This window comes from Haliaeetus leucocephalus, unplaced genomic scaffold (assembly GCF_000737465.1).
Source record: "Haliaeetus leucocephalus isolate CR32 unplaced genomic scaffold, Haliaeetus_leucocephalus-4.0 Scaffold162, whole genome shotgun sequence".
NCBI lineage: Eukaryota > Metazoa > Chordata > Aves > Accipitriformes > Accipitridae > Haliaeetus > Haliaeetus leucocephalus.
Window position 1 is genome coordinate 167,076 of NW_010972598.1, and position 18,411 is coordinate 185,486.

The 18,411-nt window shown below is 37.7% G+C and overlaps 1 protein-coding gene across 1 annotated transcript in view; it reads left to right on the top strand.

Annotated features, from left to right (window-relative positions):
* Positions 1-18,411, top strand: part of SMYD3 (SET and MYND domain containing 3) — a 385,869-nt gene that overhangs the window by 13,517 nt on the left and 353,941 nt on the right. The window contains exons 3-5 of the mRNA XM_010562938.1: positions 653-760; positions 1,873-1,930; positions 7,869-8,005. Coding sequence (XP_010561240.1) covers positions 653-760; positions 1,873-1,930; positions 7,869-8,005 — 303 coding nt within the window. The remainder of the gene's footprint in view (positions 1-652; positions 761-1,872; positions 1,931-7,868; positions 8,006-18,411) is intronic.

An 18,411-nucleotide genomic window follows, 5' to 3' on the forward strand; every position in this document is an offset into this window, starting at 1 on the left:
CCACCCCCAGGCCAACTCCCCCCAGTTTATATACTGGGCATGACATCCCATGGTATGGAATATTCCTTTGGCCAGTTTGGGTCAGCTGTCCTGGCTGTGTCCCCTCCCAACTTCTTGAGCCCCTCCAGCCTTCTTGCTGGCTGGGCATGAGAAGCTGAAAAATCCTTGACTTAGTCTAAACATTACTTAGCAACAACTGAAAACATCAGTGTGTTATCAACATTCTATTCATACTGAACCCAAAACACAGCACTATACCAGCTACTAGAAAGAAAATCAACTCTTTCCCAGCCAAAAGCAGGACAGCATGTGCTGCTGTTTCTTTGACAGTCAGCATCCGAGGTTGCCTGTGTTGGAGGCTGACTGAGTCAGTGGACATCAGTACCCAAGGAAGGTCCTGTTCCTGGTCCTTTGGGGCTGACTTTCAGCTCTGCAGTCATTCGTCCCAGCTCAGCTCAATGGCTGTGATGCTGTTGTGGTTCTGGATACCCAGGGCCAGCCCATAGCGAGGCTGAGCATGTTTGCTTGTGTGCATATATAAATAACCATATATATAAAATATTTGTGTGTATATATATTAAAAAAGGGATATATGTTATGTAAAATAACATGCAGTTTTTTCTTTCCTTTCCTTTTTAAAAAATCCTAACAGAAAGAAGCTTGGCTGGACCACAAGCAGGAATGCAGGTGTCTTAAGAGCGTGGAGCCTAATTTTCCTCCAGACTCTGTCAGACTTGCTGGCAGGATTGTTTTTAAACTAGTAAGTGACATTCATTTAGATTTATTCAATGTAGCAGACTCAGATAAATGCTTTTTCACTCTACATTTTTAATGTAATTAACAGCTAGAAAGCCGAAGTGACTGGAATTGCTGAACAAAATTGGACTGCATATTGCATTACAAGATTACTGATTAATTTGCAGAAATGCTGAAAGGATCAAGAGATACTAAAATGGACATAATTAAGCTCAAGGGACCTGTTTATCAACTTTCTCTTCCTATGACTATATGGTAGCATTCTAAACTTATTTCTGCATAGAGGGAAAGCACAGAGGGACACTGTTTCTTCTTCGATACTTCTGAAGTTATTGGTGCTTTTCCATTAACTTCACTGGGAACCTCATTCAGCCTTATTTGGTTGAGTGGTAAGGACAGAAACACTGTTAGCTAGCCCTTCCTTTGGAGGGCACAATGCCATGCTTTCAATGTTGGGTTCTCTTAACCTCAATTATTCTCTTTTTCTTTTTTTTTTTTCCCCCCCTAAACTCTCTTGGAAGTCCTGGGTGTTTGAAATTCCCACAGTTTGATTAATTTATGCAGACTAAATTTTCTGTTAGGTTAAGCAGCTTATGACTGTGTGGGATTGTAAATCAAAAAGGATTTGCCCATTTTTTTGCTGACCCTGCCATGATGCTGTTTGTCTTGGATAAAAACATGTGCATTTGTTGTGGTCTGAGGTGATAAAATATGATTTAATATCTTAATTTATACATTGTTGGGAAGAGTGTGTGTATGATTGTTTTTAAAGGGCAAATATGTACCTAGGTATACTGTGCATTAATTATAGTCACATGAAATCTGAGACTGCTAACTTCATGAATTGCTTTCAATTATAGTGTGAAGGGCCAAAGTAAATTACTAAGGGTAAGCTGCCAAAGTAAAAAAAAAAAATTAGTAGAAAGTGTTAAACACCAATAAAAATTAATATTTTTATGATAGTTTATAGAAAGTATAGAATGACCAGATTTATGTTGATGCTGTTAGCCTTACCTAATTATCTTATAGGCATATCACATTGAATAATCAATCTTTTAGAGTGTTTTCAAGATAAAGTGTGCTATGTAAGTGTTAATTATCTGTTTTTCTCTGCAGCTTAGACAATCAGTATGCCTTTCTGAGAGACTCTACTCTTTTTCCGATCTTCAGTCAAGTAAGTAATTGCCAACCATGTTGCAGAAAATGCTTCCAAGTTCTGCTTTTTAGAGAATGGCCATCTGATTTTCTTGCAGCTTGCCTTTTGAATGTCTGCTCTGTAGAATAACAGAATCAAAGACAAAACTTGCTAAAACCTCTGTGGGGAAGAACAGTTTTTTCAAAGATCAAGTAAAAAACATGTGTCTTTTTCAAGCAAAACTTCCACCTAGTTTTTTTGGTTTTAATATTTTTTCTCATTTTACAGTGTACATCTTGCCTTTTCAGTTTTTAATTTACCCAATATCTGCCTTATTACATACAGTGCCAATATTTTTATATACATATACAAAAATACATGTATTTTTACACGGAGTTTTTACTTTTTTAATATTTATGTGCTATTGCATAAAGCTTCAAAAAAAACTTCCAGAAAAAGGAAAGAAGCCTAAAATTTACAAGGGATATGTGTATGTCTGCCTTCTACATGACTTTTCAATGGAGAAAAAAAGATAAATTTGTGCAGATATTATTTTTGTGGTTTCACAAGTTTCAAATGCTTGGGTAGGAAAGGATGCTCATTATAATCTCTCAGCAGAGCTAATGTTGAAATAGAAAACTTTTTTTTCCAGATTTTGTGGTAGCTTAAAGGTTAAAGACTTATAAGGGAAGAAATATGTCCTTAGTTCATTCTTACATCTTGCTTGAAGGGATTTTCTAGAGAGTAATGTAAATATTTTGATTACCTCAACATTTTTTTAGTGTTATTCAGAGATTTGGCTGTAAACCAGCTTGATCTATTGATATAGTTAGGTAGAAATAAAACCACATAAACATAAAAAAATACAATAACTAGTATTGTGTTTTACTTGTGTACATCCTGACATTCTGCCACCTTCTCCCAAACTGCAAGGGCAAAAGACCTTAATAAGGCAACAAATTAAAAGGAATAGAGGGAATGCATTTCAATAATTTAAAATATCAGGATTTTCTGCGACGGATATTCTCAAATTGCGTAACAAAAGTTTATGGGGACTTAGATGAATATCTGAATTAAGAGCAGCATTTCCAGATGTTTCAAATGAAGTTAAAATGATGAAGACTATGGACTTCTATGCTTCGTGGCACTGCTGGGATCCAGGGAAAAAAATTCTTCACAGTGCTCTATTGTACCAATGGCTGGTTGCACAGTGGCACAGTAGGAACTGGAGGGAAGGGAAGACTTTCCCATTAAAAATTAAATATTGATCACTTTTACAGCAATTTTCTCTAGTGTAGGCCAAGATTTTTGTGTAACTGAATTTCATACAAACTGAGGTTTCTCAGTACCCTTCAGGAGATGATCTGAGCTTCCTTTAACTTGGCTGGAGACAAGGGTAATAGTGTGATAAGCAGTCTGGAAAGAAGCTTGGTATTGAACAGGCCTGAGCTGCAATGGGTAAATGGTACAAAAATCTGTAAAATGGCTGGAAGCTTCTACTAAAATTCTCATTCTGAAGGAAATGCTGATATGGCCCGTGATACAGGTGGGATGACTGTCCTCTCACTGATACAGAAACAGCTGGTCCATAGCAAGTTAGTTTAGGAGGAAGCACATGAGAGATCCACATCTACTGTTCCATCTGTGTTTACTCTAAGAGCTTTAATAACGATTCCTGTGTAATCTGAAATCCAAAGCGCAAGGTGTTCAGGAATCCTAGACGTTAACCGACATTAATACTTGATAGAACGCAGTACAAATGGCTTATGACACTTGCATAATCTTATGTGAAGGTTTTGGCTAACTCTTTCCTTTAGCTCTTTTCAGAGCTTCCTTGCTAGAGTGAATAGATGGTCTCTATGGTTTTGCAGTTAGGATAGTCCAAAAGAGTGTTTTGGGATAGTGTGACAACTTGTAGTAGCTGTGATGCTTTTTTGCTGCCTCTATATCATCAAAAAGCTACTGCTATTTCATAACATTTTTCCCATTTACTGCACAATTTACAGATGGTGTTGGTAAAGATTTACTTTGGTACTTGGTAGAATCCATAGGAAAGTCAGAAAAGCATTTTCATCTGAAGTCTGAGTATATAGGGGAAAAGATTTCATTGGAGGGAATCACATGAACTAGAAATACAGGTTGTGATCTTCTGTAGCAAAAAACTTCTCAGGAAGCATCTGTATAATAGAACATAGTGTATCAACACTAATCAGAAATATGACAGATAGAATTCTAATTAATACTCTTTTTTTTTTTCCTTTCTTTTTTTCTTTTCTTTTTTTTTTCCTGGAAGTCCAAAATATTTGAAAATTGTTATTGTCACTATGCTGTGTCAGTCTCCTTTTACACTACTCCCTTTCAATGTTACCTTATATGGTTGGGTGATTTTCAGTGTGCGTGACTTGTATAAACTGAATAAAAGCATATAAAGTTTTATACACTTATTGAATAATTATCTGAAAAAATATGTAATACATATATTAAAAAAAATCCCCCAAACATGTGGAGGCATCTAGCCCTTATAAAGTTCTATTCCCAGCTCCATAGTTCCTTCAAATTCATTGTCTACCCTGAAACTCAGGTTGTAGGAGCGGTGTCTGGGTGCATTGTTACTTTTGCTAGTTCTCATTTATTATAACACAATTCCTTACTTACGTGGTTCTACAGGCTCACTATCTGTTATGATCATTCAGAAATCAACTTTGCTTTCACTTACCAAGATTCAGTGTGCAGAAAAGAGTTTGTGTGCTGTACTATGGGCAGACTTTTTGGTACTTTACTTGTATCAGTATCAGAGCTGCATAATTAAATCCATATGCCTTATTTAGAAAACTTTCCACAGGGCTTTTATAGCATTTTCTCTCCCACACCAGGGTTCGTACACAATTGAAAAAAGTTTCTTAAAAACACAAAATGAAAACATTCCCAAATTTTGTTTCACTTTGCTTTTGGCCTTGGCTTCTTGATATGCTGTGAAAACCAGGTCTTGATCATTTGCCGTTGAAGATCCCGTGGGACTTTTTGCTGGGTTCATTAGCTCTGATGTCCCAGACAGATTCCAGTGTGGATAATTGCATTCTGCTCCCATCTCTGCCAATTCTCCCTGAAGTTCCAGTTGGATTCGATATTCTTGTTCACATCTGTCCTAAACTGTAGTGCAGTGTCCATTTATGCCATGCTGCTTGCATGATTCATCTTCTCCATTCTAGAGGTGTTTATTTGCTAATAGTGAAGCATATCGTGCCTTCTTCTCTTTGTCATAATGCATTTTGTAATGCACATCAGGTAAAGATGAATGACACGATGTCTTGAAAAATTACATTTGAAGGAAAAAGCTTCTTTAGTTTCAAAGGAATATTATATAAGAAATGCAAGTGTATGTTTATGGTTTTTTTATTTTTTTAAACTTGAGTTTTGCAATCATCTAAAAGTTTGCTGCTTTTCTTGAAGAGACAGTCCTCATAGATACGATACTTTTCTATACCAGAGATTTCCACACATTGTGAAGAGCACACATCTGGATTTCTAACATGTACGTTCATTCAGGCTTGCAAGATCACCCTCAAATGTCCACACTGTTAAGATGCACATGGGTAGCGCTGGGGGTAGCTATAAAAAGGCAAATACTTTGGTTAAATAAGCTTTGTGCCAGGTATGGAGGGGCATATCTCAGCATTCTTAGTACTAACTGGTTTGAACTTTGTGAGGAGCTGAATCTGCTCTGAGAGAGCATGTGTCTCCTTCCCCAGCACTAGTAGGGACAGACCACCCTTAAGATTCCTCTGGAGTCATTGCTTGCTCAGTACGTTGCAGAATCACCCCAAGGATGGCTTGTAGATGGCATTTCAGCAGCAACGACTGACCATTGGAATGGGGGCAGATCTTGGAAAGTGTTACTTTATGCTGAAATGGAAACAATATACAGTAGATAATATAGATGCTTCTTGAACTCTGTATATAGCATGAACAGGGGTACATTTGCCATAATACAGTGTACTGATAGGACTGCATCATTCAGCACTCTGTGGCTCCAGAGAAAGTCTAAATAGAACTGAAGAGCTTGTGAATAAGGAAACCCATACCAGACTAGAAGCAAATTGTAGCTGGTTCCACTGGAAGACTTCTGGCTGATAGCTGTCCATGGGTACTGGCCATTTTAGTAAGCCAGCATTTAGTGTACTGCTGGAAGTAGTTCAAAGGAGATTATTAAAGCAGCTCACCTGTGTGGTGTGTGAGAAATGGAAACTCCAAGATAGCCAATTTACAACCTACAAAATAGCCAGTACTTTCAAGCAGAGGAATGCCAGGTGGGATAGAACACAGAAACACACTAGCTGGCTGTTTAACCAAACCCAGTGGCAGCTGCTTTAATTGCATCCTCTTTTTAAGTGAGTGACTAGGAGTTAGCTTTAAAGAGGAACACAGATCTTGAATTGTCCTTCCAGGAGGGCAGCGAGCTTGGTTCTAAAGTATGGGGAAGAACCTTTCTTGGTAAAAGGTTATTTCCATTCCCGTTAAGGATAGGTGTTTGTCCTGGTTTCAGCTGGGATAGAGTTAATTGTCTTCCTAGTAGCTGGTATAGTGTGCTGTGTTTTGAGTTCAGTATGAGAAGAATGTTGATAACACACTGATGTTTTCAGTTGTTGCTCAGTAGTGTTTAGACTAAAGTCAAGGATTTTTCAGCTTCTCATGCCCAGCCAGCGAGAAAGCTGGAGGGGCACAAGAAGTTGACACAGCCAGGGGACCTGACCCAAACTGGCCAACGGGGTATTCCATACCATGGGACGTCCCATCTAGTTTAGGAACTGGGGGGAGTGGGGGCGGGGAATCGCCGCTCGGGGACTGGCTGGGTGTTGGTCGGCGGGTGGTGAGCAATTGCCCTGCGCATCATTTGTACATTTCAATCCTTTTATTATTGCTGTTGTCATTTTATTAGTGTTACCATTATCATTATTAGTTTCTTCTTTTCTGTTCTATTAAACCGTTCTTATATCAACCCATAGAGTTTTACTTCTTTTCCTGATTTTCTCCCCCATCCCACTGGATGGGGGGAAGTGAGTGAGCGGCTGCGTGGTGCTTAGTTGCTGGCTGGGGTTAAACCACGACAGTGTTTAAAATAAAATAACAATTCACCATTATGTAGAGATGAGATTGATTCATAGTGCATAATAATCCTCTTTGCCTTTTTTTTATAGACTGATACTTGAATTTGTTCAACTTCACGTTCTCCATTTAGGCCTTATTCTTTTTGTGGTAACTGGCAGGAAAAAGAAAATGTGAAGCAGGTAATCAGGCACTGAACTTACTAGGGCAGCTGAGTTTCGCTTTCCATGTTATCAGTGACCTGATGCATGCATGATCACTTCATTAGAAAATAAGGCACTTTGTTTCTTTCTGTTTTAGGATTCCCATCCGTAAAGCATGAATAATGGTGCTTTAGTATTGGATAAAAGTGGTACTTGCTTAATATTCTTCCGTATCCATTCCATTTACCAGCTGCTGTGTATGAAACTACCTTTGTCTCTAAAATACTTTCCCTTTTGATCTGCCAGCATAAAGTGTTTCTGACACATCTGTGGAGAATACAGTATAAAAATATGCACTGCTGTAAGGAGGATGGTACTACCGCATAAACTTTCAAGCACATTTCTAATGTTACAAACCCATATGCCTAATTTTTGTATGTAATGTCTTACATCTGCTTACACATCTGCTTTATCTATTGGCTTTTGATCTTTAACTCACCATTGTGTTCATATGATTTGGCAGTAGCAACCTCATAAACTCTTCTGTGTGTTGATAGGTAGCTGTCAGAAAAACTGACAAATGTCCGCCCTCTGTCAAAATTGCCCTCTGTCAAGATTAATTCTGGGACTGGAAATGTCTAGACTGTGTGGCTGTGATTGGACATTTTCAAAATGTTGGTGAAAGGTTCTGTTTATGACATGATATACTTTTTTCTTCTCTTCCCCTTAAGATACTGAACAGTTAAGTGAAGAAATGAAAGATGGCCTCAGGCACCTTGCACAGACATTGCAACTGTATTTGAAAATGGAGATCCAGGATGCGTCTCACTTGCCACCTGTAATTGACTTTTTTCAGATCTTCACAAAAGTAAGTGTTAAAATGTGATTGCTTGACAACTCATAAATTATCCTTTCCTTGTGTTCTTGATTTATTTTTGAGTGGAAGTTCAGTAGATACATCCAGAATGTGATATATTACAAAGTGAAATCAAACTATTTATTTTTTCTATTCAGTCAGTATTTAAGCAGAAGTATAGCTTTTATATAATTGTAACACTTCAAAATTAAAGCAGCAGCCAGAGGATATTTTTTCTTTTCCTTTTTTAAATTATCATGTTGAAGATCTTGGGGAAGGGGGGAAAGTTGCATTAAAAACCAAGCAAGTTCAAAAACAATTGAGTCAGTCAAAGTAATTTTTCTACAGTAAAAAAGAGCATATAGCATCATTCTTCAGCCTAGAATTTTTCTGCAAAGTGCAATATCTTATATTTGCAGATATACTCCCATTCCATTTTGTCATTTAGTAGTAAGTGTTAATGGGTGTTCCTGAGAGTACTGTATTCCACAAACTGCTTTCTCAGGGGCCATGTGGATCATTTATTCTAAAAGGCTACATGTAATGTACTTGAAATTAACTTCCACAATATGTAAACTGTTTGTTATGTTACTAACTAAATATTGTTGGCTTTTGCTGTACATATGTTATTGCTTTCAATTCAGAAGCTAGCAGAAATACTTCATACGGAGAATACTTATAGTTTTAACTTGATTTAATTTTTTTGATTTCTTACTGGTTGATAAATTCTACCATAAGTTTTATCTTAACTCATGCATGTCTCAGTTGTTTTAATAAGCATTTTCTTATGATGTGATTCAAACTCTTAGGTGTTTTTCTTCTGATATAAACAAAAGGAAGAGCCTCTTTTAAAGAAATGCAGTAAAAATGCAATATATGATTTTTTTACTTTTTTTTAATCTGCACAGTTGTGGAATCTCTTTTGCTATGGACAGAAAAAGTAGGAGTAATATGAGCAATTGTGTTGTTTTTCTGTTTTTTTTTTAAATTGGGGATTAGACTGCTGTGGTGTAAAGTTGCAATTTTCCCTGAAAAAACACGCAGGCTGAAATACACCCAGTCAAAAGGGCTTGTAGATAAAAACCTTATGCACTACCTAGTCTCCACTCAAACTTTTACTGTCTTGTGTTGGCACGGTGGTTTGGAACTTTGTCAGATGCATTTCATGTGAAATACACGAGCTGTGTTAATCTGGTTTAAAGAATTTGTACAGCTGAAGATAAGACTGAGTATCAGAAGGTGATCACTGCCTAACCAGTTTGAATTGAGTCACAGCTTGTAAGAAATTCTTTACAAATGTTGTTGTTTCCTGTGTAATAATAAGCTTAAGATGGAGGCTGGCTGTGGTGGCTTTACAGGAGCAGTGTGATGGTTGCCCAATATATTGGAGCACTCGTGAAGAAAATAAGGAAGCTTTTTAAATTTTTTATGTACATGCATGCACAAGCATCTGCACATATGTGCACCTTCTCTTCTCTCACATGTATTTTACCAAGGTGATGCAAGTGGGCATCAAGGACAGAGTGAAAGTCAAGAGTTCCCAGCTCCATATCCTGTTAACTGGAAGACTAGGAATGCTCCTGTTAATGACAATGTTTGTTCCACTACAGCTTTCCTATCACAAAGATATTTTTAACTCAATGTATTCCCTATGTTGACTGTGAATTTGTCCCTACCCTATTGAATATACTACAAATTACTGGGTTTTTAAGTAGTTGTTGCTTTCCCTGCCCCGCCCCACCCCCCCCCTTCTGGGAATTCAGCAGCTCTTAGGCCATTAAAGTAGGTCTCATTTCCTTCTTTTGCTCATTTTGCTGAGTCTATGTGATAGTCTGCCCTAGGAAAAAGGAGAGCAAATGACATAGACTTATCATGGGTACAGATACTTCATATCACTAATAATAAAAAGAATTGACAGAAGGGACAGAAGAGTCTGACTGAACAGGTGACTTGGTTGGGAGAAGGGAGCTGTCAACTAAATACACCCATATGCTTTACATGTGAGTAAAATTAGTATCTCATTCAGAGTTCTGTCAAGCACAATGCTTTTTGGAAAGCTCTGTTGTCGCTCTCTAATTTTCCATGTTGTAGTTTATAGCATTCCCAATTTGGTTGTCATGTGAGTGTGTTATGAAGTACGACATTATATTAAAATATGATTTTAATATGCCCACATCCCTAGTGAGGTAGTAGCAGGCAGTTTCAGCCACTCCCATAGAATGTTTTTTGGAAGATAAGCTGAATGTCAGTGGAAAAAATACTGTTTTTTTTTCCTTAAGCCAAATAGGGATGCTTATTCCCAGCAGGTAAAATATAAGGCTTTGGAACTATAAAGTCTCTGATAAAAGACTTATGTGGTCTCTTCTCTGTAGTGTAACTCTAAAAAAGACCAGCTGTGATGACTTCTCTGTGTGGTCATAGAACAAAGAAATACTACAGATACATGACTTCAAGATGTAATCTTGTTTTCCCAACCTCTTCCAACATTCCTTTCAAGTTCAGTAGGTTCTTATTCTAACATTGAACTTTTTTGGATCAGTTCTTTCATTGCATGCCACAAAAAGATCCCATCAAAGGTCATTTTTTTTCTGTTTGATGCGGGTTCCTCAAGAAGGAAAATAAGCAGCCAGACAAAAGAGAAAAACGGTCCTGCAGCGAGGTGCCTAAATTCCAGACAGTTCTTGGAAAATGTCCAGCCTGATTTAGGTCAAAAGAGCTTCTCGGAAGCTCTTTTAAACAGTCCTCCTCCTCTGCTGGCCACTGCTCTTGTCTTTGTGAAAATTAATTATAGTTTTATTCACTTGCTTGTGACGCTTAATGGGCATAGAGTCCCCTTGAGTGCAAACTTGTGGAAACTTCCTATCGAAAATCAAAGAAAGTTTTGCCATTTCTTTCCATGGGAACAGAATTTCACTCCAATATATTTTTAGTTTGCATAAGATCTGTTGAAAATATCAGCTGTACTAGATGGGGAGGTGTCTCAGAAGGGTAATATACCTTCCTTTTTGAGAGTGTTGCCCTGTTCTTACTAGACAGTTTGCTTTTGTATCAACTGTCCTTTGAGCTGGAGTTGGATTTTTTTCATTCTTGCTATCTGATCACTATTCGGAAGCTCCAGTTTATTTAACATGCCATTTATCAAGGTTGTGACTGTTTTTAAATTCTGATCCTCAGTATTAAACAGAATTATCTGCAGCTAATTACGTGATAAGGCTTTAACTCCACTGAGACGTTTTCTAATGTCAAGATAAATTTTTGACACCATGGTTTTATGGTTTAATGATGTTTCCATAACCTTGAGATAAAATCAGTCCTTGCTTTTTATTCTTCAGCTTTTACTTACATGTGTGAAGAGGTGGCCTGGAATCCTGTGAGACATTTAATGGATGCAGGATAAAGAATTACAATTTTTTGTATACATTTATCTGTCTTTTCATAATAGCAGACAGAACCACATAAACTACTTAAGACATTGAATGAAATCTGTACCTACCATGTTGACTGTAAAACTGTGAGTGACTCCACTGACTGGAATCAGGCCTAAGAAGACTTTTTTTAGATCGAGTATAGACTTGGTGTCTTACATAGGATTGCAACTACTCATACTATGTCAGAATTGACTTTTTGAGCATTTTTAAATTGTCTGAAAACTTTTTTTTTCAATTAATAAGAAAAAGAAGATATTCTGATGTTAGATAAAATGGTAGCCATTTTAAAGATCTCCTAATTTCAGATCCTCATATTTATAAAAATAGTAAGATATATTCAACCTCTGTCATTAAGTAACAGTAAGGTAAAATCCAGTGACATTTAATGAACTCTAACATAATGGACTTCTGGAGCAGTTTAGTAATCTTAAAACAGAATTTTGTTGGAAAAGAAAGGGTTTCTAAATGACGTTTTGGTAAAACACTTGATAACAAACTTTTGGGAAAAGGATGCTAGATTGAAGATTCTTGGGAACCCCATAGAGCAGAGATGATACTTTACTCCTGAAATAGCAATCTCCCTAATTTTTCTGTTGTCCAAAATTTCACTTTCTGAACAGTATCTTAACTGCATGTGGGGTGACAGGGATTAGAGAGAGAATTTTTAGCTTTCTGGAAGTTTTAATCTTTCCTACAGTTCCAATCTTGCCACTTTTTTCTTATGAGCAGATTCTACTTTGAAAGTAGATGTGCTGCTTTCATTCAGTTCACTGGAGAGATCACACACCTGTGTATGTGTGAGCTGAATATGCCTCTTCATGCAGGTGGTCTGCTGCCCACCAAACTCTTCTCAGGTGCTGTCCTACTCTTTCCTTTCAGGTCAGTTTAGAATTGACACAGATCAATGACAGAGTAAAAACAGGTCTAAGTGAGAGTAGAGCTCTAAGTCTAGGATAGGATGAAGAAGAAAGTCAGTATCCATACACATTGGAAATGTGCGCTTTTTTTTATGTCAGATGAATTTTTTTTTCTACGTCATTTTTTTTGAGGTTTGTGAAGTTGAAATTAAAGTGAAGAAGAGATACAAGTTTGATGCTGTATGCTAGTCTCTGTGTACCCACAGACAGTTTTAACTGAAAGACCAGTTGTCCTTTTAGGCTGTTGGTGTAATTGATTTTATTTTTAACTTAAGAAGAAGGGGGCAGCTGTAAAGTGCAGAACTACTTCCCTCAAGAGACAAAGTGCCCTGGTCTCTTTAAAATCCTTTGTTTATTCCTCCTATCAAAGCTTAAATATATTTTGCTTGTTCTTCTAAGTTTTAAGTACGTACTTTTTATTCCACTCAATGCTTCAAAAGTGTTTCTCTTCAACAGGAAGGGTATTAGTACCAATTTAAAAAAATCTTCTTGTTGAAGGGGTTTTGGTATGTATCTGCATAGGCAGAAGAGAACTGGGAGTTGAGCAGTGTCACTTGGCCTTTGTAAAGTCTGAATACTAAGTTATGGTAATGTATTTGGGTATCTTTTTAAGTGCAAGTTGAAGGCAATAGTCTCGCTCTCAATGATGTGACTGGAAAAAGTATGTTTGATCTTCACACTGCTCCCTCAGATCCTATAGGCATCAGATAGCATATGTTTTCTGAGAAGACCTTTGAAGGCAAGATATGTCTGCCTGCTCAAGATATTCTTTAGCAGCACTTTCAGTAGGTTACTCTTACTTAGGATTCACCAGTTAACTTAGTAATCATGTTAGCAGGGAAATGAAAGTGATTTGTTAGGATAAAGTTAAGAGTAAAGTTATGAGCAAGTTAAGAGTCATTAAAGGCATAGAGGCGAAGGTTGCTTTCTGATGCCAGGTTTGCTAATCTCATTAACTCTGGATGCACTTGTTCAGTTTCCCTATGATTATGAGGCCATGAAGTTCTTTTTCTGGAGATGACAAAAGCAAGTGCATGTTTATCCATCATTGCTTTTTGTGTAATTCAAACTGTTGTGGTTTACCCCCAGCCAGCAACTAATCACCACGCAGCTGCTCACTCCCTTCCCCCACACCCAGTGGGATGGGGGAGAGATCGGGGGAAAAAAAAAGTAAAACTTGTGGGTTGAGATAAGAACAGTTTAATGTAACATAAAGGAAGAAACTAATACTGATAAAAATAACAATATTAAAATGACAATAATAATAAAAGAATTGGAATGTACAAAACAAGTGATGCACAATGCAATTGCTCACCACTTGCTGATTGATGCCCAGTTAATTCCCAAGCAGCGATTTCCCCCCACCCCCTCACCCCCCACTACCCCCAGGCCGACTCCCCCCAGTTTATATACTGGGCATGACATCCCATGGTATGGAATATTCCTTTGGCCAGTTTGGGTCCGCTGTCTTGGCTGTGTCCCCTCCCAACTTCTTGTGCCCCTCCAGCCTTCTTGCTGGCTGGGCATGAGAAGCTGAAAAATCCTTGACTTAGTCTAAACATTACTTAGCAACAACTGAAAAATACTGAACCCAAAACATAACACTGTACCACCTAACAGAAAGAAAATTAACTCTATCCCAGCTGAAACCAGGGCACAAACCTAATGTACGTTGCTGCTTTGTCTCATGCAAACTTGTGTGTTTATGATAAATTGAAGACTAGGCCAGTACTGACAAATTTATTTTTAGTCCTGGCCCAGGAAACTATTTTGCAAAAACCTTTTCATTTTGATAGTTCTTTTTTCTTATAATTTCCAAAGTCTTGTAATTTCCAGAAATCATTATACCTGAAACAACAATGGTTAAGCCTTGGTGCTCAACATACAATTGTGTTTGTCCATCTTCTTGACTCTTCATTGTTATTTTAGAGTTGGAGGGGTATGTTCCTGCTCATCAAACTATATCAGAACCTTTTTCTCTGAATATTGCCATCTTTAAGTCTATTACATGAGGTTTGTGATCATCTTTTTATCTAAAGTGCTATTGATTTAGTATTTCTGTTGATAAAGTTTTGTTTCGTGGCAATATGGACATGGCGTGTCCTCTCTCCTGTTCTCTCTGTGTGTAGTTTTAAGCCATTGAAAGCTTCACACTTAAAATTGTTAAGAACTGACTTGTGATCATCAGAAATATTGTGCTCAGTTACTGCATAAATAATTTCAGGAGAATTTTTCTGTACTCTCTTTCCAGTGTATTCCACAGAAGCATAACAAAACTCATTCTGGTAGACCTTCATATTTGTTTTCGGAGGACATGAAAGATCGCTATCCTAGCATTTATTGTTGATTCTGAGGAGCTGTCTTATCTAGTGAGAGGGGAGTAAGCAAAGATCAGCCTCTGCTTTTGCAGTACATAAAATTGAAGGAAATGGGAAAAGCTAAATTTATTAGGAGAAAACTACACACTGGTTTGTGCAGTATAGCAAACAGCCAAGGTTTATTTGAATATTGGATCTTATTGCTTACATACTTTGACTTCAGCATTTTAAACTCACTTTTTTTTGTCATGATCCAGTAACAGAGGCATTAGAAGGACTCAGGTGTCCGCATAAGCTTCCTGCCAAAACAGCTTCCTTTGGTTTGTTAGAGAGCCTTGCAGAAGCCTGGATGAGCCAGTGTCGGCTAATGGGCAGAGCTGTTTGACCCCTGGAGTTGAGTACAGCACTAGAAAAAGTCCATGATGCAGACTAATTTCCAGCATAACTTTCATTCTGCATCTTAGCTCTTTTGGCAAAGCATAAGAAAAAAAAAGGAGGGGAAAAAAAAAAAAGTCAGCAGATTGTTTTGTAGCAAGGGAAGGTAGGGAAGGTCTTGGGACTGTTTAATAATTCATTTACTTGGTCTGGGATTACAGGGTTGTCTGCCTGGTATCCCTTGTTCTCCTGTCAATTCTGCTACTCTTAAAAGAGTAGGATTAAGTAGAAAATCTGAAGCTGACCTTCTTGTTTTTCATTTATCTCTGCCTATGACTTTGGCATGTTTATTAAATGGCAAGTGCTTTTCACTTGCATAGTGCTTCTGAAAAGTCTCAAAAGAACTTGAAGATTTAGCAATGATTCTTTATAGTTTTCTTGTGTAGCAGAATAATATTTCTAAGGAAGAAAATGAAGGCTAATAGAAAATGGTCATATAGCTGTCTTTTCATAAGAGGTCTGTAGGGCAATCAGAACTCAATCACATCTCTCCAACCACACAGTGCAGCAGTCACACTCTGCTGCTTGTTTCCCCAATGTAGCAGTGAGTAAGTGTGAAGGCAATTGGAATAGGAACAGTTGTGAGTAAGAGCCTATGTCTTCGGTTGTATCTTTTTAATATTGCAGAAGTAGTTCTAGAGTGCTGCTAAGATTCTCACTACATTTGGTTAGCTAGGTGTTCATTGTTAAAGTCAAGATTGCAGAGGAAGTGGCAACCACTGTGCATCAGCTTTCGAAGCAATGGTGTAATTAGAAATTAAAGAAAAAGTAGTAAAAATTTTAATAAAATGGGAAGAAATATTACAGCAGTACTCTAGGTGATAAACAGTCTGAGAAGACTTCTCTCTCTCTACTTCACCAAATGAAAGTTGTGTCTTTACAGGAAGTTATTTTTGTCTAATGTGATTTTTCAGGTTTAGTTATTTCCTGTCTTTTCCCCATTGAATTATAATTTAGAGAGATAATTTTTGATAGCAATTATCTTAATTTTTAGTCGTAATAGTTATCTTCAAGAGCAACAGGATATTGCACCAGACCATGAAACAAGGCTTTAACCATCCTGTATGATTTTAAATGAAAGCAACTTGTTTACAACTAAAATATAAGCTTTTGCTAACAAAGCTTGGTGCAGTGAAAGTAAGACCATAAGATGACAATACTTCAGACTGAGTTTATGATATAATTTGGGTCCCCTATTTTAGTTGTTGTGTAAACCCGTCTGTTTTACAAACTGCCTGTGGTGTAACAAACACCAGGTGTAGAAAACGAGGTAGAGTTCTAAAACAAGGAATGTTTAGGTAGAATTTGTAATAATGTAGTTGTGTGTGGTAGGAAAGAAAGCTTTGTTCTTGGAGGGTGGGGGGTAGGGAAGAGAAAAGACTATGTTTTAAGGAGGTGAATTCAGCCCTGATTGAAAAACATGAGCTTCTAGAAAAGTTACTGCCTGCAGTGGGCCCCGGGCAGGGGAGGGTTGGTAGAGGAGGCAAGTGTGTATAATTCTTGTTCAGTTGGCCCTTTTTCTGTCATGCTAAGTTGGAAGTAATAAGACAACAGAGTCTGGAGAACTAAATAGCAGGGTACTGTAGGCTATTTTGAAACTCTCACTTCCCCCCCGCCCCCCCGGTTTAGGTCTGGAGCTGTGATAGTGCTGTGGAGAACTCAAGACGATCCAGGTGACCAGGGACTTAATTACCATTACTTTGCCTAATGCTCAGAGCATATCCACAAAACACAATGCTTAAAAGCTAATGGTCTCTGACATGTGATATACATCAGTCTTTTTTTTTCTGGCACCATTATGGATGTGAACTGGAAACAGTAATGATAAAAAACTTTAGCGGTTGTGGGATTTGGAGTATGTGCACAAAAATGTGTGGGGTGAGGCACCTCCTATGTTTAGGAAAAGCCAGCATGAAACAAGGTCATGGAGATGTTTAGTAAAGATCTGAGTAGTAAATGTAAAACACTTACATCCTCTATCAGCAATTTTAAAAGCCCCTAATTGAGGAGGATAAGCCTGATAACTGCTTGTAATGCTGTTGGCAGCAAGCTGTTCTATCCTTGTCTTTAGGATGACCTGCAGTAGGGTTGCTTAAAGCGTTTTTGCTTGTTTGTTTTGGCTGTGAGCAGAGCTGGAATTCTGTGTGGCAGGATTATTAATCAGCTCTGAGACTTGTTTAACGTGTTTAATAGATGGAAAGGCTAAGAATTTTCCTTCCAGAATGGCATTCGATTAGATTGATAGTCTGTTGAAAAATACTGTGCTCTTTGAATTTAGGGTGGGGAACCAAGTATTTGTGGTGTTACTGTTGACTTGCTGTTATCTCAGCTGCTTCAGAGCCTCTCTGAAAATGAGAGTAACTTTGTCTAGGATATCCTATAGAGCTAAATAGCCGTTATACTCTTAAGTATCTACAGAAGGTGAGATAACTTCTGTCACGTGTAGGCATTTCAGTGGGCGTCAATTAAATTATATCTACCTACATTAAATTTAGTCTTTAAAAGTGTGTTCTCTCCCTATTCCCCATTATATGAGTATATATATTCTTGTTTTGAGAACACTGTAGTTGTGATGTTAAATTTTTTTTGGCATGTCCTGTTTCATTAAAACTACTCTTAAGTTTTTTGTGGAAATAAGATGGAGAAAGAAACAATAGTCATACTGAGTCAGGATCGCAGTCTAATTGATCCACTATCCTGTGTTTTGGTATGGGTGAGCAGCAGTCACAAAGTGGTTGTAGCGTTGATATGCTGTGAGCTGGCTTGAGATCACGTAGCTTGTACCTTAGCAACCTGAAGCTGACTGAGTCTAATTTAGGCAGTTTCTTGGCATGGCAGTGGGTATAGCTAGTCCGTAATAGTGGCTGACAGGAGATACTGCAGAGCAAGGTGCAAGAGCTCTGTGATTGACAGGCATGATGATTTGTCATAGCTCTCTTGCTTGCATCTCCCTACACACCTGCCCTGGAAGTTTCCATGCTGTCCTCAGGTAGTTAGATGTTGATTGACAGGCAGAGTCAAATCCAGGAATATTTCCTGTAGGAGCTCATCTAATTTGCCTTAGTGATTTAAATGTTTTTTTTCATACCCACCCCTTTCATCTTGATTGTGTAAATATTGACTAGATTTTTCATACCTGTAACTGTCAATTAATTGCATTTCTTCTTACAGATCCTTTGAAACTTTCTGTGCTGGTTGTGGCCTTTTTGAAATTTTAAATGTGTGTGATCAGATGTGTCCCTAATGTCATAGGTACTGCAGTTGATGGATTTGAACATATGTCCCTTTTGAACTTAAAGTAATCGTGGGCTGTTATTAAG